Genomic DNA, 22,160 nt, shown 5'->3' with positions numbered 1-22,160 from the left:
AGTCTTTTTTCTGTATAATTTCAAAACACATTAAATGAATTTTGTATATGTAATCTTAAAAACAATTTTCCAAGCTGAATATATAAGGGTTATACTCCTCTAGTCAGGGAGTGGACACATACAACGTTGTCTATATGTCCAATCAAAACAGCTCAGATTTCAAATACAAAATATTTTAAATGAATTGCTCACAAAAAGTAAAAAATAAAATCCCATGATTATTTACACAAGTCTTTGGAGAATAATTTTAATAAGGAACATATTCAAGAAAATCACAAATTGTTCATCAGCAATTTGGAAACAGAAAAAGTGGCAGAATTCACTGAATAAATAATTTGTTATGAATTATTCACACATCTCTAGTGGTGTGAAGTGTGAAATATGCTGGAATACAAGGAAGTCTAAGCCAGTGGAGAATACATTATGTTTTATGTGATTACATGTTCTAATTCGTGTAAATTATTGAGGGCATTTTACTGTACTTTCATTCTGAACAGAAATTTGTAGAGCTCTACCAAACAGGACTCTGAATAAACTATATTTTCATTTCTCTGTCTGTCTCTCTCTCTCTCTTTTTCGCCAGGTGGGGTGCTCTGGTTTTAATTGTTTTCAGCTCTAACTAGTGAAATGTTTTAAAGCCTGTCTGTGTTTGAGAACTATATACACTTAATTCAAGAAAAGTTGGAATCATTCCCATATGCAAGTTTTATTACAGTGATTAATCTGGTGCCTTTAAATCTAGCTTTGGCTTTAAATTGGTGTGGAGATATTTCAGGGGAGAAAGTCCATTCCACCAGAATGTTGCCAGTTTAGCTATTTTGTCACTAGATTTAGAGACTTTTTGATTTCCCTAGTGAGAAAATAAGTGTCAAAGTGACCAGTGACAAATTAAGTGACTTTCACTGCCAATTACAGTGACATTCAGAGAAAGAAGTCACCAATATGTATAGTCACAAAATCATTCACAAGCAGCTCAATAGTGTTAATAAAATCCATTCTATGCTCTTCTTACTACATTCTGTTGTATACCAAGTCAATGTCATTACGTCTCAATTGAGCATGTCCACAGAAGGAATCACATTCCAGGGCTTCTTGGGCTGAGATCACTATAATCTGCAGGTGAGGAAAATAAATTTGTGGAGGCTAATTAAATACTTTGCTAAAGCCTGGTGCAGTTTAGAGAGAGCAGCACATTAGCCAGGGCTTGTTTTTACCCAAATGTGTTCTTTCTCGCTGCTCCATAGTAGGTAGCACACCCTATGATGCAGGGAAAGATGGCTAATGAAGCAGGCTGGGCAGGGGAGGCAAGTTAGCCAGTGAGGAGAGCCGCACGGATGGAAGGTGGGGTGGGATAAGACAGGGCCATGTGCCCCAGTGGGGTGGGGAGGGGAGGCACCGTGCCTCCAGGGATGAAGCCCTTACTACAGGATCAAAGATGGAGCTAGCTTCACTTTGTTTCCCCTTTACTCCTTCCCCTGGCTTGGCCTGAGGTTACCTGCCCAGCTGTTTTCAGAAATGAAACCCTAGAAACGGGGAGAAGGGGTCTGGCTAGCGGATTTTTGGTTTTAAATCTACTTTCTTGGCTCCCTGCAGTGCCAAGCTCAGGTGAGAGGAATGCCCTCTTCCCCCTGGTTCTGGGTTCTCCCTTTCACTAACCAGTCGGCTCAAGTCCAGGCTGGCAAGAAAGGCGACGCTCAGCTGAAATTAACCAACCCCAGCCAACCTGGGCTGCAGTGTACAGAGCACCCTTACCAATGAGCAGAGGGCTGCAGTTTCCTTCCCAACGAGCAGAGGGCACCCTCCTGATGATGACAGTGTACTGTTGTAGTTGCTTCTGGTGTGCAACAGAATGTAGTAAGAAGAGCATTCAGTTTATTTTAAAGCACAGTGACCACTCTAAACAAAAAAATGATACATTGTCTTCTCTTATGTAGCACCTGGATTACATCAGCTGTTCTGAAGGCAGCACAGTGGATCTGACAAATCCTGAGGAGCTTCTGAAACAGATCCCTGAGCTGGCTGAAGACTTAAAAGAACCTGATAACTGTTTCCCAGAAGGTAAGGATCTGCTAATTTCACTATGACTAGGAAGTGAGACAAACAATCCAAAGGTTTCAGAGTAACAGCCGTGTTAGTCTGTATTCGCAAAAAGAAAAGGAGTACTCGTGGCACCTTAGAGACTAACCAATTTATTTGATCATAAGCTTTCGTGAGCTACAGCTCACTTCATCGGATGCATACTGTGGAAAATACAGAAGATGTTCTTATACATACAAACCATGAAAAAATGGGTGTTTACCACTACAAAAGGTTTTCTCTCCCCCCACCCCACTCTCCTGTTGGTAATAGCTTATCTAAAGTGATCACTCTCCTTACAATGTGTATGATAATCAAGGTGGGCCATTTCCAGCACAAATCCAGGGTTTAACAAGAACGTCTGAGGATACAACTGCATTTGCTCCAACCCCTCAGACAGAGACAAACACCTACAAGATCTCTATCAAGCATTCTTACAACTACAATACCCACCTGCGGAAGTGAAGAAACAGATTGATAGAGCCAGAAGAGTTCCCAGAAGTCACCTACTACAGGACAGGCCTAACAAAGAAAATAACAGAACGCCACTAGCCGTCACCTTCAGCCCCCAAATAAAACCCCTCCAACGCATTATTAAGGATCTACAACCTATCCAGAAGGACGACCCATCACTCTCACAAATCTTGGGAGACAGGCCAGTCCTTGCCTACAGACAGCCCCCCAACCTAAAGCGAATACTCACCAGCAACCACATACTGCACAACAGAACCACTAACCCAGGAACCTATCCTTGCAACAAAGCCTGTTGCCAACTGTGCCCACATATCTATTCAGGGGACACCATCACAGGGCCTAATCACATCAGCCACACTATCAGAGGCTCGTTCACCTGCGCATCTACCAATGTGATATATGCCATCATGTGCCAGCAATGCCCCTCTGCTATGTACATTGGTCAAACTGGACAGTCTCTACGTAAAAGAATAAATGGACACAAATCAGATGTCAAGAATTATAACATTCATAAACCAGTCGGAGAACACTTCAGTCTCTCTGGTCACACGATTACAGACATGAAAGTTGCGATATTACAACAGAAAAACTTCAAAATCAGACTCCAGCGAGAGACTGTTGAATTGGAATTAATTTGCAAATTGGATACAATTAACTTAGCCACTCCCAGTCTCTATTCAAGCCTAAGTCATTATGCAAGGTAACCTATTTCCCCCTGTTTTTTCCTACCCGCCCCCCTCCCAGTTCCTCAGACGTTCTTGTTAAACCCTGGATTTGTGCTGGAAATGGCCCACCTTGATTATCATACACATTGTAAGGAGAGTGATCACTTTAGATAAGCTATTACCAGCAGGAGAGTGGGGTGGGGGGAGAGAAAACCTTTTGTAATGGTAAACACCCATTTTTTCATGGTTTGTATGTACAAGAACATCTTCTGTATTTTCCACAGTATGCATCCGATGAAGTGAGCTGTAGCTCACGAAAGCTTATGCTCAAATAAATTGGTTAGTCTCTAAGGTGCCACAAGTAAACAATCCAAAGTAGCCTCTTCTCCTAGTTAATGTTGAGACACTCAGGCACTCAACACCAAGGCACTCTGTCTACTTGCAGAGTATTTAATAACAATATAATTACTGAGTATTTGCATAGAACTTTTCATCCATAGATCTCTATAATAGTCAAACACACATGAAACAGGCGGAGAGAACTTGTTAGTATTCAGCTGAATTTCTGTAGGATGGTAAGTCCAGAAGCCCAATTTAAATTGCTGCACAGCTTTACAAGTTTACTTCATGCCAATATTTGTACTCAGTGCTTATTTTAATTTTCACAGCTGGCTCCTTCTAGCCAAAACTAAGAATACTGTGGTTTTCACTAGAGAAAAATTTAAATTTATTAACATTTCATCCAACCCCTACTTTATATCAGTTATTTCTCAGAGCAAACAGTAGTCTCCCTGAACTGTCTATAGTAGAAGTAACAGGGTAAAACATGTCATCAAGGTCAATTCACAGTTAGATTAATTTCCACCTGGGTTATGATTCCTTATGATTATAAAAGACCAATGTTCCTGGAGAACTAACTGATTTTAGAAAGCTGGACAGTATTCAGATTCCTTTCCCACAATGCTACTCCCGTCAGCTGACATGCTCTTTCCTCCTACCAGCTGGCTCACAAGACATAAAGTCTCCTCCCTTCTGCCCCTCCACTAGCCATTAGCTGTTGCAGTTTGAGTCTAGTGTTCAACTGGCCACGCTTCTTCTAAGTTTTCCCTTTATCTCTTGTACCCATCCACCTTGTGACCTCAGTTATCTGTGGCAGATCTGCATCTGCCATCCAGCTTCTTCCTTCACTTACTAACCCTGCCTGACTGCCTCTTCCCCATTGTTCCTCACTGCCCCAGCTATCTCTCTCCTGATTCTGTCCTGCTCCCCATTCCTGCTACCTCTTTCATTATAACAACCCTCTAGATTCCCACAGGCCCTCCTTACCATAATCTCTCCTGCCATCTACTTCTCCACACTTTTCCTTACCTTCACTGTTCAGGGCCCTTTCTATCATTCCATCTAGCCTCTCCCCCTGCAGCCCACCTATATTTCCTTCCCAATTACTTCCGATTCCCCTTCTCTTCCATTTCTGAATTTTGAGCAAAAATTCAGAATGAGGCAGGTTCATTGTATCTGCTAGTACTAAATTACTGTGGCTTTTAACAAAGGCTCCATAAACTAGCCCTGGAGTAGATACAAGTGAAGCAGATAACCATTGTGGTGCCATGCTTGTGTTTTAGGCTGTAAATTACTATATTAATTGTAATATAGTTGAAATAGCTGTAATGGAGACACTTGCTGTGGAATGTGCAAGGGAGATGAGGTTGTATGTGAAAGATGCATAAAAAATGAGGGCTGAAGAAACTGTTGAAGGGACAGTTTTACACTGGAATAACTGAAAATAAGAAAGAAAATACAATATTTAGACAAAGTCAATAGTTTGATGTGCTAGTCTGATATATTTGGAAATGTTCCTACTCCCCAATGCTGCTTTAAATGGGAATTGATACGCCCTGTTTGGCTATGAATTGCAAATGTATGGCCAGATCTTTGGCCCTGATCAGGTTCCTTTATGTCAATCTCTAACAGAGAAACTGGGGATTTCCCCAGATTAGAGGAACCCTGTCTCCTGCAGCAGTGACATAGCCAGCTCTGCATCATCTCATCCTGCCCCCATTACCTGGGACAGGTATCAGGAGTAGGAGGAGTGCTTTGCACTCCAGTAATCTCCAGACAGCGGAATAGTGCCTTGGCGGAATAGTGCCTTCGAGGCTATTGCTGCTGGCATAGATTAAAGCAGCCTGCAGATTAGAACAAATTAGAAACCAGTCTAATTTACATCAAGGTAGAACTGGCCCCTGGCTACCACCAGGACAGCTACCTTTTCTTGCTTATCTAAGGTCCTGTGCTGAGAGTAACTTAGCTGGACCTAAGGATCTGGTTTGTAATAATTTTCTGTTTTCAAGCTGAAATTGATTAGATACAGGGGATACAGCTTCTGTTGAATTAGTTCATGCTATAAATATCATTGCTAAATTCCAATGGAATTACAGGTTTCAGAGTAGTAGCTGTGTTAGTCTGTATTCGCAAAAAGAAAAGGAGTACTTGTGGCACCTTAGAGACTAACAAATTTATTTGAGCATAAGCTTTCGTGAGCTACAGTTCACTTCATCAGATGCATTCAGTGGAAAATACAGTGGGGAGATTTATATACATAAAGAACATGAAACAATGGGTGTTACCATACACACTGTAATGAGAATGTATATACATAAATCCACAGCAATCCATCATCAATAATGTTATTACAAGGAATTCCTAAGGAATTGATATAGTAGACATGAAATCCTACTTGGAATATTAATTTCAATGCCATGGTATATGAGATCACATGGATTAAAAACTTGTTGAAGGATCATAAAGTTCACTGATCAACTTAATAGCTAAGTAAATTCCACACAAAAAATCCAATGCATATTATGATTATTCATTATTGATTTGTATTCTGGACATGCCAACAGTATGCTAGATACTTTGTACACACAAGGCAGATGTAGATCTTGAGATCTTGCATTGCAAAGTTTACCATCTAAGACCATAAGAACTTATGAATGAGTTTAATTTGATGCAGGGGAGTAGCTCCCTTGAAGCCTACTTACCTGCTTACAGTTAAGAATGTATGAAGGTGTTTGCAGGATTGGGGCCAAAGCAGCATACAAAGGTTGTCAGGAAGAGGGCTAGAGTCAAACTAAGAACTGTTTTATTTATCTATTTTATGCATTCTATTGTTTCATTTTCTAGCAAATATCCTAGAAGATCAGTTTAATGGCAGGAATGTTTGTTGAAACAATGACATTTAAGTGAATATTAGAAAATGTTGGCAGAAATAAAACGTTGAACTCATAAATGTGAGTAATTATACCAGATATTGCGAATGTTTGAAATACTTGCATTCATTTAACCAGGGACCTATTCGCCTTGTGAAGCCAATACACTTTGAATTTTGAATAGTGAATACTCACAACAGCCTGCTCACAAACAATCTGTAGACCAAGAATTATTGCTGTAAGTGATTCAGCTAGTAGTTTTGAATAGCAAATACGTTTACAAAAACTGGAAGCTGCTTGTGGACAATTCATAAATGGGGGATATTGAAGAGATCAGCTTTGGGTCTGGTGCTATTTAATACCTTCACTAATGATTTTGAAATGAGGAAAAACACCATGTTAACTAAATTTGTATATGTCACTAAACTGGGAAGTGTTGCAAATACCAATGCTGACAAAGAAATAATAAAAAGGAGATTTAAAACACAGGGGCAAGTAATACAATGAAATTCATCTTAGAAAATACAAGCTGAGATATTTGGGTAAAAATAATCCAAAATAAAGATAACTTTGGAAGCAGTCATTTCAAAAGAGAATAAAGCAAGGTATTGGACAAAAAATGACATTTAACTTGTAATGCAATGTGAGTGTGATCCAAACCCATTGAAGCCAGTGGAAAGTCTCCAGTTGTTTTCAGTGGGCTTTGGCTAAGACCCTGTATCAAGCACAATGTGTAATGCACTTTTGGACCTATATATGAGCTGTAACTTGTTATAGATCAGGGAAAGTAATGGCCCCTCTCTTTATGGTGAAACTGTTCTTAGAACACTGCTTTCATTTCTTGTTGACAAACTGGACAGAATTCAAAGGAGAAAAACAAACATGGTTAAAAGTCTGTAGGGATGAGTTTATGAGACAAGATTTTAAAGAGTGTTTATTAACTCACTGAAATAAGGTGGTGTTATGTATTTTGCTGTTTACACAACAAAAATAATATGAAGAAACTGCACTGGCAGTTCAGTCCCAAATAACCACATTTATTAAATACTTATAAATGTGTAAGATCTAGCTACACATATTCCTGCTCTGCTTAGTCCTGGTGGCTCCTCAAAACATAAAACACAGTGAATACCACTACAGGACTCTCAAACTATTTAAAAGTATACTACCCTCTTCCTACGCACTAGAAGTAGGTATGTGGTAATCATCTCAAAGTATTTGAAGTTTGTAAACAATAAGGACTTCCTCAAGGCTATACACACATATCCATGACATGCACACCTAGGACATTATATATGCATGTTATATAATAATTACAAACAAAAAACTATGTTAAAATAACATTATTAAAGTTTCAAAGTGAAGCACTCAAAAGTTAGGACATGCCAGAGCTAAAGTTGTCTGTGCAACCTTAACTTGGCCCCTTTCTGTATATGCATTATAATACATTCTTTAATTACATGATCACATACTATTTTTTCTATAGCACTCCTGCGTCCTTCAGTGCACAGAATGGATGATTCTCACTTGATAAGCAGCTATTCAATATTTTGTTTTCTCTTTGTTGATCAGTGTGTGGTCCCATGCCTTATTTACTGTACACTATTCAAAATCTCCTATGAAGACAGCATTATTAAATTCCTCATGTGCTTTTCTCTGGTGCTTATAACTATAGTACATGAGTGCTTCACAAACAGTAGTTAATGTGTCCCCACAATACCTCTGTAAGGTGAGGGGATAGTATTTTCCCCATCTTACAGATAGGAAACTGAGACTCAGGGAGATTAAGTTCAAAAATATCCACTAATTTTGGATGCCTAATTTGAGACACTTACGACCTGATTTTTCAGAGTATTTAGCACTATATAGCACTTCATATGTTCAAAGCACAGATCACATTAATTTCAGTTACTGGCTGTGTGTGCTCAGCACTTCTGCTCATGAGACCCACAGAGTCTTCAGTTAGGCACCCAGAGAATGAGGAGCATATAATTAGTGACCACCTGTGAAAAGTTTGGTTTAAGTGGCTTGACTAGCATCACATAAGAAGTCTGTGGCAGAGACAGAGGTATAGTCGAATTCCCCAGGCATCATTCACCTGCCTTAACCAGGAGGCCATCCTTTCTCTTCCTGCAGTCCACTGCCTCATGCACTATACAACATTTGGCTTTTGGAATAAATGAGGCAAGGATCCTACAGATAACACTTTTCTTCATTACCACAACCCTTATTCATGCCCAGAGCAGGTCCATCCTTATGCAGTGAATGAGGCAGGGGTCCAGTGGGAAAAAAAAAGTATGTGATTGTGTAATTAAAGACTGTATCGTAGTCCATATGCACAAAGGGCCAAAGTAAGGTTGCAGAGGCTTGTGACAGACACCCAGCAAGGAAAATTTCAGCCCAAATGGTTAAAGTTTGGCAAAATTATAAGGGAACTGAAAACAGGGTTTTATAATGGGACGTGTTCAGCAACCTTAATAATAGGCAGTTCTACCTGCCCCAGCTATAATTAAATAAGTACTAAAAAGTATATGAGTAATGTGCTGAGATTGAAAGAGAACTGATATTCAACCTAACTTTTCCTAAATTGTAAGATCAACTAGACAGTTGACTATTCTTACAAGTTATGTCGTGGAAACCCAGTCAGTTTGTACATTTGAACATAGAATGGATAAATGACTAGAAATTAAAAGGTCGGGAACAATCCTGCTGTCAAAGGGGATGGACTAGATGACCCTACAGATTATCTTTATCTCTAATTTCTAAAATACAATGACTCCTTGTGCCAGTTGTGCTATTCTTCCATCTCTCAATGCTTGTCATGGCGTTGAGATAGCTGGTAAATCTCCAATGCCATAAGGTCCATCCTGTTGTGTTGCCTTTGTTCTGTAAACCCAGCCATCAGCATTCCGAGAGCATTCCCAGTGTTCTTACCAATTTCCAGTGAGCTGGAAGGTAGCTCACTAATGGGTGCAAAATATTCCTAATTTTTTAAAAATAATTTTGTAGTTTACTTTCAAATAATAAAGGACTGAGAAAGAGGAAACAGGAGACAGACAAGTTTGAGGGACTAACGACTTTCCCCTGAACCCAGAAATTTCCATGGCTGCCCTGGGTACTAATGTAACACATGTCCCTCTTTCAGGTTGTGTTCGACATTTCCCTTGCTGTGTGATGAATACCACAAAGTTTCCAGGCAAAACGTGGTGGAACCTGAGGAAAACCTGCTTCAAAGTTGTTGAACATAGCTGGTTTGAAAGCTTTATCATATTCATGATCCTGCTGAGTAGCGGTGCACTGGTAAATTTTTACTTAATCTCATCTCAGGTTGAATTATAATTGTATGCGGAGGTGTTACATAGCTTTAATTTCAGATCCAAGATATGACTTTTTTGCTTAGGGCAGAAGGATGTATTTTCAGACTGGTTGGTAGACGTTTCAGACTGGTTAGGAGAGGGTAAAATTACTTAGCATGGGGTAACTTCTTTTTTATAATGACTGTAAAGTATTGTAAGTCACATGACAGATGATTTCCATTCTGCTTGTGTATTGGTTTTGCTGTGGCTTTTCTGTGGCAGTTATTTCAAATGTATAGATTATCATTTTTAGATGCTTCATTAAAATCAAACACAAAAACATAAGAACGCCCATATTGGTTCAGACCAAGGGTCCATCTAGCCCAGTATCCTGTCTTCCAACAGTGGCCAATGCCAGGTGCCCCAGAGGGAAAGAACAGAATAGGCAAACATCAAGTGATCCATCCCCTGTTGCCCATTCCCAACTTCTGGCAAACGGAGGCTAGGGCCACCATCCCTGTGCATCCTGGCTAATAGCCATTGATGGACCTATCCTCCATGAATTTATCTAGTTCTTTTTTGAACCCTGTTATAGTCTTGGCCTTCACAACATCCTCTGGCAAGGAGTTCCACAAGTTGACTGAGCATTGTGTGAAAAAAATACTAACAGGGGATGAATCACTTGATGATTACCTGTTCTGTTCATTCCCTCTGGGGCACCTGACATTAGCCACTGTGGGAAGACAGGATACTGGGCTAGATGGAACTTTGGTCTGACCCACTATGGCTGTTCTTATGTTCCAAGTGGGTCCAAAAGGGTTAACACTGCTCCTGGAACAGTGCAGGAGGCAGGAGGTGTATGGGTGTATGTCCCCTTGCTGTCTGCAGAGGAATGAATACAGTCATTAAAAAACTGGCCCAAACTGACCCAAATCAACAGAGGGTCCAGCGAGACAAAGAGATGCCCCAGTGACTGAACAATCATATCTAACAAAAGGAAACCCCAGGAGGCAGGACTTGTGAGCTGAGCTGGAGAACAATGTGTCAGCTGACTGGTAGAAGGGGGCTTTTTGGAGGGACTTGGGAGCCCAGATCTGCGGGACAAAGAGGGGAGAGATCCAGAGATGGGGTTCATCACAACTTGGCTGGCTCATCAAGGCACTGGCTTGGTCAGGATGGACTATGGCTTAACTTCTACCTCTCTGTGTTCAGCTAAGGATTTTCAGATTCTGTAGCCAGTGACTAATAAATGGTTACCTTGTTTTGAAAAGGCAGCCTGTGTCACTGTAAATACTCACTGAGAGCATCGTGTCCTAAAGGGGCATAGTACAAGCCTCCCACAGAACTCTGGTTTGGCTGGATTCACTGCAGGGATCCTTGGAGAGAGACAGGAGATGCTGGTGCCAAAGGGCCAGTCTTGGAGGCCATGGGCCTGCCTCTGTGGAACTGTGTAGGTCCTTGGGGCCTGGCACACAGAAGGGGTCACTCCCAGGAAACTGGTGACAGGCTGGGGGGATAGACCTGACTCTGTGATAGTCTCTCTCACCAACATAAGTTGGTCCAGTAAAAGATATTACCTCATTCACTTGTCTCTCTAATATCCTGAGACCAACATGGTTACAACAATACTGCAGAATTTTGTGCCTATCTGAAAATATATTCTTCCCCTAGAGTCCACCAAAAATAAAATTCCTTGGGACAGAAGTGATGTGTGTATGTGTATGGGTCACTGTAAGCTACAAGTTGGTAAATTGGTGCAAGTCTGAATGGGTTTAGTGTGAGTCTAAGTTTCTGTAACTTACATATTGAGGGGCTTTTAAGTAGCTTTAACTAACTTAATTTCCCTCTAGGATTACATTTTCTTAGATGCACCTTGTAATTTTACTGTTTGTTTCACAGATTGTATCCAGGAAATTTCTAGGCCTGTAATGAAACTTTGTGATAGTCATCTAGGTCTGTAGTTGACTGAGTCTATGGCGTTGTCTTCACTATGGGATACATCAGTGTTGCTGTGATTGATGTAGCGGGCATCAATTTAGCTGGTCTGATGAAGACATGATAAGTCAATGCGAAAGCACTCTCCCGTCGACTTCAGGACTACACCTCCCCGAAAGGCTGAAGCTATGTCAGTGGGAGAGCATCTCCCATCGACATAGCGCTGTGAACATAACACTGTAAATTGATCTAAGCTATGTTGACTTAAATTACGTTTCTTACATAACTTAACTCGCATAATTTAGATTGATTTACTGTGTTAGTGCAGAACAGGCCTATATTTGTAACAGGGACACCTGTTTGTACTTGTATTATGATTTTCACAGAGACAGATGATGCAACTCCCAAACTTCCACATGTAACATGTAAAGCAGCTGAGGAACATCACATCTGCTGCTGATCTCTCTCAAAATTCTGCTTGTAAGATCCTGATTTCTTTGATGTTCTTCCCTAAGTGAAGAACCATGTCAGCTCTCCAGGAAGGTTCCTAGAGCTGAAGTGCATACACAATTCTAAATAAGAACCTGCTGTTCCCTTCTTGAAACAAGCAACAAATTGTAAGATTATTTCATCATTAAAACAATGACCACATACCAAGTCCTTTCAGCTTTGATACTTAGAGGACTTATTTATGTTGATGCAGGATTTGGAGAAGCATAAGAGATATCAGAGTTGGCATTTCCACCATCCATCTTTACATTTTCTCATCCCACATCTCACCGCTTGTAACCACTTTGTCTGCCACAAACAGATTTTTGTGTCACAAAATACAGCTTTAATGAAAATTGACTATATATGGAGCAAGGATTGTTCCTTGCATATGGTAATATTTTGTAGCTCTTCCACAGTATCTAATATGTTCTTTTCATTATTATCACTAGAGCTGGTCGAAAAAATATATGGCAAAACTTGTTTTCTCCAAAAAAATTAATTTTAGGGAACCCAAAATTTTTTACAGCATTGTGCCCAGAATCAGGGCTGTGGCCTCAGCCTGCCCTCAAACAAACTCCTCCCTCTGCTGCTCCAGCTGAGCATGGTGGTGTTCTCAGGCCTCCATTGGTAGCTCCTGTGCTGCAAGAGCATGTTCCCAGTCCCCAAGCACCATAACCTCAGCCTGCAACTGCTGTTTCTTCTGAGCACTGCTCACAGGCATACTATGCCTGGTCCCACTCCTCCAAAGTAGGAGCTGGTTAAGGTGGTGTAAACTTCACTTGCAAGAGACTGGGTACTAGGTTGCTGGCCCGATGTTGGGAAGAGCAGCAACTCTGGGTGCTGCCATCTCAGGTGGAACCACAAAGGTGGTCCCCAACTCCCTCTCTTGCTTCTAAGGAGTCACTGTCACAGTGGTGATAGGGAGCCACATCCAGTTGCCGTGCCACCACAATGAAGTACTCCAGTATGACAGAGGTTGGCAGCAACTTTGGGAATGCTGAGGGGATCCCTTCTCTCCTCCACTTACCCTCCCCACCTCCATCCCTGAATGATGCAGTGAAAATCTGAATAAATGAACTGTAGGACATTTGCTGTTCTGGATCAAAAAATGTCTTAGCAAAGCATTTTGGCATTTTTTCAAATGAAACTTTTTCTGGATTCCATACTGTGAAACAATAAAACTTTTCCGAAATCATGGAAAACAAATTCTGTATTTTCAGCCATCTGTAATGATCACCTTCATTGGGATTATTCACATGTGTAAAGTTAAGCTGATGTGTAACTGTTTGCAGGATGAACGTCCAAGTTTCATGTGGTTTCATAATGAAAAGTGCATACATCTCTCATCTCAGCACATTAAAATATTCCACTGAAACTCTGTAGAGTGGGATTATATTTAATCTTTATTATTCCAGGCATTTGAAGATATTCATCTTCAAAAAAGAGAAAACATTAAAACCATGTTGGAATTTCTTGATAAAGTCTTCACTTATATCTTTGTCTTCGAAATGTTTCTGAAATGGCTGGCTTATGGCTTCAGGAAATATTTCACCAGTGCCTGGTGTTGGCTTGATTTCCTAATTGTAGATGTAAGTATTGCATTTGAACAATTCTGTGAACCGGACACAGCAACAAAATGTTCACTCTTCTTTTTTGGATGTACTTTGAAGGGGAACTGATTTTTAGAAAGTGCTGAGCACCCATCATCTGAAAATCAGGACTCTTCAAGTTGTCTGAATTTGGGCAATGAAAATCATTAGTCTGTTAAAATGTTGGACTCAAAGTTCCTCCATCTTTAATAATATCAGGTAGCATTAATAACTCAGGTAAGTACGTTTGTTTTGTTAAAATGTATTGGGTGAAATCTTGGCACCACTAAAGAGAATGGGTATTTTACAATTAACTTCAATAGGACCAAGATTTCACCTATTATTTTGTAATTGTCAGTGTCCATTTAAGATGCATTTCTACTTGTGCTATACAGGCTGTTTATTCACACTTCCACTGGTAAGATTTTTTAAGCAAGAGTTAAAAAAAAAAAAGAAGAGGAGGAGGAACAGATGGTAGGATTGCACTAATATTTTGGACTTTTACTTTGTGTCTTCATTCAGGTCTCTTTAGTAACTCTCATAGCTAACTCACTTGGATATTCCGATATGGGAGCCATGAAATCCCTTAGGACTCTCCGAGCTTTGAGACCATTAAGAGCACTGTCACGGTTTGAAGGGATGAGGGTAAGAGTAAATAAAGCAACCATCTAGTGTGAATATTAAGGATGTAAAGTGACAATATTTTATATGGTTTTGTTTTCATTATGTTGCACAGCACCATAGTTAAGGTTACATTTAAGAGTTCAGTTTTAACAGGAGCTTTAACTACCTATTTTGTAAAAGTCTCATTGAAATGGCACCAAATGAAACATAGAATATAAACTATGAGCACAGTTTGATTTTTTTTTTTTGTGGTGGATTGATGAAAAATGAGTTGATACAGAGAGAATAATAAAAGTTTTAAACTCATCCCTTTTGGCAATTTTTCACTAGATTCTCTCACTTTTTTTTGTACTCCTTTTAGCAAGAACTCTACTAGGGGGGAGGGATAGCTCAGTGGTTTGAGCATTGGCCTGCTAAACCCAGGATTGTGAGTTCAATCCTTGAGGGGGCCATTTAGGGATCTGGGGCAAAAATTGGGGATTGGTCTTGCTTTGAGCAGGGGGTTGGACTAGATGACCTCCTGAGGTCCCTTCCAACCCTGATATTCTATGATACAATCTGAGACCTTTCTTTTCTCTACATTGTTGCTCCTCATGTGCTGATCATTAAAATACCAGTTGTACATTAGGAGTGTTTGTCAATAGAGCATTTTATAACTTTTAAGCCATACTGGCAAATTTAAGCGCACTTGTCTATGTTTTAAACTTGGGTAGCTCAGTCTTTTGTAAATAGTTTTTTTTGTCAGTTAGCTTTAGAGTAGGTCTTTTGTTACTATTTTAGTATTGGTTTTAACATGTAGTTAGGTATTGGTACTGGATGACAAGCAGCTATGTTGGTTCCTAAATCATCCAGTTTCAAAACATGCCGTTCATGTATTGTTGCTATACCAGCCACATGAAAAGTGTCTTTACTATCTAGATAAGTGGAATATTCCTAGTAAATGTGCAATCTGCTGTTCTTTCAGCCACTGGTTTCAAATGACCTGGGAGATTAAACTCAGTATATATCTCCTGGGCAGATCCATGAGACCTGATTCCGATCCTGGTCATTCGGACCAGTTTATTTCCAGTATTCCCTCAACAAGAAGTGCTCCTGTGGTTAGAAAATCTTTGGCTGTGCTACTGTGGTTGTTAAAAGATCTTTGGCTGAAGAGAGCCACAGATTTCATTCTCCTGGTCCTTCAAGAAAAAAGAAGGCAAGATCACCTCAAGCTTCAAAAGGGACTTCAAGGCTTAGAAAAGTGCCCTTAGAAGCCCTGAATCATACTACTAAGAGCTCAGAACTGTTAAAGAGAAAATCTTCTGATCGTTCTGAGGCTTCAGTACCACCTCTGAATGTTATGGTACCATCTACTGTATGTGCTCCATCAGGGTGCATGGATTCAGTACCAAGTGCCCAGGTGCCATTTAAGGTCAAGGATGCTGCCTCCAGGTCTCTTTTCTCTGTAATACTGTATGTACTGATACAGCTCCAGCTTTGGTACCAGTTATTTCAGGTCCTTCATTCACCATAGCATCAGATTTAGTTGTATCTGATCATCCAAAATCACCTCCAGTGGCTTATGCTGAAAATCCACTATTGGTACTGTATATGGGTGAATCATAAATACCATCTATTGAGCTTCTAACTTTAGGGTCTGAAACTCAATTAATGAAGACTCCTCAAAGTCCTTATTCAGAAGAATGTGTATTATTTTCATCAGCTTCTGAGGCAAGTTTGGAGGGATCTCCTTCTTCCTCACCTGCCTATTTCTCATCAGAGGTTCATTCTCAAACCAGACTGCAGCAGTCTTCTTGTAATTATTATGAACCTTTCCTTGCTTCTGGTTTCCTTCTCCTTGGGCAGCCATGCAGTTTCCTTATGGACAAAGATGTGGCTGTATTGGTACCCTTGGATTCTTCATCAGAGCTATAGGACCCCAACTTCATCTAATTCAAGGCAAAGGTCACCATCACCCGAGCAGTCAGAGAGTGTCACCCTGATGAGCAACCTCATACATTTCCTATGATACAGCAGCAGGTTTCCTCTGATACATTTCTCCAGGTACCAGAGACCCATCAAACCCCGGAGAAAGAAGCATAGGTTCCAGCGGAAGAGAAACACAAACCCATCTGGTTCAAGTACACAACCAGCTTCATCATCAAAGTATCAGTTTTGAAGGGACAGTTAAGGGTTTGAAGCCTCCCCATTCTTTAGCCTGCCAGCTACCACAGTTTTCCCATCTCCCCATTCTGACACACATGGGAGTGAATTATCACAGAAAAATGAGTTTTGGAGATTGTCAAATCCCCACTCTTCAAGAACCCTTCTCATGAGCTCATACTAAGACTGGAAATAAACTACCTCCTTTGCTTAGGAGTAACAGAGCCTGTCCCAGCTCTACACAGGGGAATGGTTTCTACTCAAGTTACTTCCTCTTACCAAAGAAAAATGGAGGGTGGAGACTGATTTTAGATCTAAGACTCCTAAACAAATTTGTGAAGTGCTAAAAATTCAGGATGGTGACTCTGGCAGCAATAGATTGAGGGGATTGATTTTCAGCCCTTGACCTACAAGACACACATTTCCATACACCCAGCTCACAGATAATACTTGCATTTTGTGATAGGTCAGGATCACTTCCAATATCATATATTTCCTTTTGGTCGAGAGGCAATTGTGGTATTGCCATACCTCAGCAACTGGCTGTTCAAGTGTCAGTCTTACAGGGAAGTGCTGTTGACCTCCCAGAGGGCTCTCTCACTGTTCCTGAGATTAGGCTTCCAGCCCAATGTCAGGAAGTCTGTGTTGACCCTTATTCAGAAAATACACTTAGTTGGGGCATCTTTGGATTCGCTGACTGCAAGGGCCTATCTTCCCATAATCTTAACAAACCTCATTAGGACTATTCAAGTGAGCCTTCAGTCCTCAGTGAGGTTCTGTTTGCAGCTCCCTGGGTTACATGGTGGCTTGCACTTTCATCACGGATCATGCAAGATTACACCGTTGGTGCTTTCAGGGGTGCCTTCACCACACAGACACAGCTTAGCCAAACAAGTTTTGTGTTCCATGCCAGATGAAAGATGCCCTAGACCGGTGGAAGGATCACCACAATGTGGGGTTGGCATTGCCTTTCTTCAGTCAATGCTGATGGTCACCATAATGACAGATGCATCGCTACTCAAATGAGGGAGGGAAACATCTCAATGTTCATACAGTCCAGGGCAGATGATCACCTCAGGAGACCAGTCTCCACAACCACCTGCTGGAACTAAGGGCAGTCAGAAATGTCTGTCTCCTTTCTTCCTCTGATCAGAGGGAAGTCAATCAAGATTTTGACAAAGTAGCCTGCATGTTTTATATCAACTGACAGGGTGGCATGAGATCCCCTCTCTCTGTGTTGAAGCAATAAAGTTATAGAATGGGTGCATAGCCTATCATATTCACATTTTGGCAATGTGCATTCCTGGAATACAAAACTCCACAGCTGATGTTCTCAACAGACACTTCTCCCAGGACTATGAATGGGAGCTGCACCCTTGGATCCTAGATGACATATTTTGAATGTGGGGACATCTGGAGGTGGATCTCTTTGTCTCAGCCACAAACAGGAAGTGTTGTCTGTTCTGCTCAATGGAGGGCCTAGGCTTTCAGTCTTTGGGAGATGACTTTCTCCTTCCTTGGACAAAGGGCTTGTGTTACACATTTCCCCCCAGTACCTCTCATTCTAAAAGTGATGAAAAAGATTTGGCAGGACAAGGATAAGGTAATCATGATAATCCCTACTTGACTGAGACAAGCATGGTATCCTAACCTGGTTTGATTGTTTCTTTGTCTGATGATCAATTTTCCATGTTTCCCTCATCTTCTCTCTCAAGATGTGGGATAAGTGCTTCATCTCAACCTAAAGATTCTCCACCTCAGGGCATAGTTCCTCAGTGGTTCATGGGCATAGAGTCTACCTGTTCAGTAGAGGTACAGCAGGAAAGCACCTACCCATAGTACTTCAGAAGTGGAACAGATTTAGCTGTTGGTGTGAATACAGCAAATTGCACCAGAATCTTCCTCACTTTCACTTATCCTGGATTGGCTGCTACAAATGAAGAAAGAAAACAAGCTTAACAAGTAATTCTATTAAGATTCATCTAGCTGCAATATCAGTCTTCCATTCTCTAATGGAAGGGTTCTCAGTATTCTCTCACCCCACAACTGTAAGGTTCATTAAAGGACTGGGGAACCTCATCCCTCAAGTAAAAGCCCCTGCTCCAGTCTGGGATCTTAATCTAGTTCTCAGAGGTCTCACAGGGCCTCCTTTTTAACCTATGGTGACCTGCTCATTACTATACCTATCCATGAAGATGGCCTTTTTAATAGCCATTGCATTGGCATGAAGAGTTAAGGAAATCAGGGCCTTAATGGCAGATGCTGTCTTTATAGTATTCTTCAAGGATAAAGTTTCCCTATGTCCACATGCCAAATTCCTTCCTAAAGTACCATCTGGGAATGAACGACAGGGGATGGATCATTTGATGATTTCCTGTTCTGTTCATTCCCTCTGAAGCACCTGGCATTAGCCATGCCAGAAGACAGGATATTGGGCTAGATGGACTTTTGGTCTGACCCAGTATGGCCGTTCTTATGTTCTTATCTGAGTTTAATATGACCTAGACCATACATTTACCATTTTCCCCCAAAACCACATAACTCGGGTCAGGAAGCTTCTTTCCATACCTTAGATGTCAAAAGAGCACTGTCTTTCTATCTTGATAGGATCAAACGATTTCAGAAGTCTCCTAGATGAGTAGTTCTTAACCAAGGGTGCAAGTACCCTTGGGATACTCAGATGTCTTCCAGAGATCTATTCATCTAGATATTTGCCAAGTTTTACAACAGGCTACATAAAAAAAGCACTAGCAAAGTCAGTACAAACTAAAATGTCATACAGACAATGACTTGTTTGTACTGCTCTATGTACTATACACTGAAATGTAAGTACAATATTTAGATTCCAATTGATTTATTTTATAATTATATGGTAAAAATTAGAACGTAAGCAATTTTTCAGTAATAGTGTGCTGTGACACTTTTGTATTTTGTGTCTGAGTTTGTAAGCAAGTAGTTTTTAAATGAGGTGAAACTTGGAGGTACACAAGACAAATCAGACTCCTGAAAGGGGTACAATAGTCTGGAAAAGTTGATAGTCACTGTCCTAGACTATTTGTCTCCACTAAAGACAGATCTAAGGGTTTCACTGTTTCTACCCAAATACTATCAAGGTGGATTTTGGGATATATCATCGCTTGCTATGAGGTTGCCAATACCTAGTCTCCTGCTTGGGTTCTGGTCCACACTAATAGGTCAAAATCAACATCTATGGCCTTACTTAAGAACGTTCCAGTACTTGAAATTTGCTAGGCCACTACATGATCTTCAGTACATACTTTCTCCAAACACTATATCATGCCTCTAGATCTGATGTGGCAATGGGCAGCCCAGTTCTTTCATCTGTACTAGACTTTATTCCAAAGCTGCCTCTTCCTGGGGATACTGCTTGGAAATCACCTGAAGTGGAGTGTACATAGGGACATTACTCAAAGAAGAAGGAACCCGCGCTGTGCAGTAACTGTAGTTCTTCAAGAAGTGTATCCCTATTGCGTGTCCAACTATCTGCCCTCCTTCCCCTCTGCTTTGGAGTTTTCTTGGTGGGACTTTGTTGTAGAGAAGGAACACAGGGTGGTTCACCTGTGCAGCTCTATATAGCCTCGGCATGGGCCACAAAGATGTGTAGGGCATAAGAATAGGTTGAATGGAAACTGCTAATGAAAATCTCCAGTTGAAGGTGCATGGGACTCTTGCACACCTGAAGTGGAGAACCCATAGGAACACACATCTTGAAGAACTACAGTTGCTGCACAGGGTGACTAACCTTTCCTTATAGACTTGTGGATCTTTACACAAAGCATAGATATGATACTCAGAGTTCCCCATTGAGTTCTGATGCCCCTTCGTTAGTGGTTAAACCCTTCTGAGGTTTGCAAGGGCCTTCCGTTTGTATCTCTTCAACCAGTTGTAATGAGGATAATGGATGCCTCCAAACTGGGTTGAGATGTGAACTTCCTACATCATCAGACTCAAGCATTATGGTCTCAGAAAGAGTCTCTTCTACATATAAACATGTTGGAACTGTGAGCAATTCATCTTTTCTTTTCTTTTTTCTTTTCTTTGATCTGACCAGGACAAGGTTGTTCAAGTCATCATCAACAATACCACCACCATTTTTTACATAGAATCATAGAATCGTAGGACTGGATGGGACCTCGAGAGGTCATCTAGTCCAGTCCCCTGCATTCATAGCATGACTAAGTATTATCTAGACCATCCCTGACAGGTGTTTGTCTAACCTGCTCTTAAAAATCTCCAATGATGGAGATTCCACAGCCTTCCTGGGCAATTTGTTCCAGTGCTTAACCAACCTGACAGGAAGTTTTTCCTAATGTCCAACCTAAACCACCCTTGCTGCAATTTAAGCGTATTGCCTCTTGTCCTATCCTCAGAGGTCAAGGAGAACTATCTTTTTCCCTCCTTGTAAAAACCTTTTATATACTTGAAAACTATTTTCATGTGCCCCCTCAATCTTCTCTTCTCCAGACTAAACAAACACAGTGTTTTCAATCTTCCCTCATAGGTCACGTTTTCTAGACCTTCAGTCATTTTTTTGGTCTTCTCTGGACTTTCTCCAATTTGTCCACATCTTTCCTGAAATGTGGCCACCCAAATTGGATACAGTACTCAAGTTGAGGCCTAATCAGCATGGAGTATAGTAGAAGAAATATTTTTTGTGTCTTGCTTACAACACTCCTACTAATACATCCCAGCATGTTTGCTTTTTTTGCAATAGTATTACATAGTTGACTCATATTTGGCTTATGACCCACTGTGACCCCTAGATCACTTTCTGCAGTACTCCTTCCTAAGCAGTCATTTCCTATTTTGTATGTGTACAACTGATTGTTCCTTCCTAAGTGGAGTACTTTGTATTTATCCTTATTGAATTTTATCCTATTTTCTTCACTCCATTTCTCCTGGTTGTGCAGATCATTTTGAATTTTAATCCTATCCTCCAAAACTCTTGCAACCCCTCCCAACTTGGCATAGTCCACAAACTTTAGCAGTGTACTCTCTATGCCATTATCTAAATAATTGATGAAGATATTGAACAGAACTAGACCCAGAACTGATTCCTGCAGCACCTCACTCAATATGCCCTTCCAGCTTGACTGTGAACTACTGATAACTACTCTCTGGGAATGGTTTTCCAACCAGTTATGCACCCACCTTATAATAGCTCCATCTAGGTTGTATTTCCCTAGTTTGTTTATGAGAAGGTCATGTGAGGCTGTAACAAAAGCCTTACTCAAGTCAATATATACAACATCTACTGCTTCCCCCCGATCATTTCAATTTATATTCTGGTTGTTTAACAGAATTTGGGTTGAATTTAGGGAGAAGCTGCTAACAGAAAGAAAGTTATGAGGTAAGAAATTTCTCATTCTGTTGTACAGCTTCTCTCCTCATTCATTGGTAATTCATTCCTTATTACCCTGTCAAAGAAACATAAACAGACAAGGGAAACAAGGTCAGAACTCTTATGTCAAGAAGTGCATCTACTTTGGGAATGGTGTATACAATATCAGGTGTCCCTGAAAACAGTTCATCTACCAGGTCTTTTGAATGCTCATACAGACCAGCTAAGCAGTTTTCATCAGACCATGACTGGTCTCTGAAGAGATCTGTGGCTCTTATGAATTCCAGAATTGAGGT

The 22,160-nt window shown here is 40.7% G+C and overlaps 1 protein-coding gene across 3 annotated transcripts in view; it reads left to right on the top strand.

Annotated features, from left to right (window-relative positions):
• LOC141983316 (sodium channel protein type 5 subunit alpha-like) overlaps positions 1–22,160 on the top strand; it is a 100,031-nt gene that overhangs the window by 55,183 nt on the left and 22,688 nt on the right. For 2 of the 3 annotated variants that reach the window (XM_074946335.1, XM_074946336.1), the window contains 4 exons: positions 1,935–2,058; positions 9,570–9,724; positions 13,563–13,736; positions 14,259–14,381. In XM_074946335.1, the coding sequence (XP_074802436.1) occupies positions 1,935–2,058; positions 9,570–9,724; positions 13,563–13,736; positions 14,259–14,381 (576 nt within the window). The remainder of the gene's footprint in view (positions 1–1,934; positions 2,059–9,569; positions 9,725–13,562; positions 13,737–14,258; positions 14,382–22,160) is intronic. The other variant, XM_074946337.1, reaches the window with a different exon arrangement.

Source organism: Natator depressus, chromosome 2, assembly GCF_965152275.1.
Source record: "Natator depressus isolate rNatDep1 chromosome 2, rNatDep2.hap1, whole genome shotgun sequence".
Lineage (NCBI taxonomy): Eukaryota > Metazoa > Chordata > Testudines > Cheloniidae > Natator > Natator depressus.
Note: the sequence above shows the minus strand (reverse complement) of the source record. Positions and strands in the feature narration are given on the sequence as shown.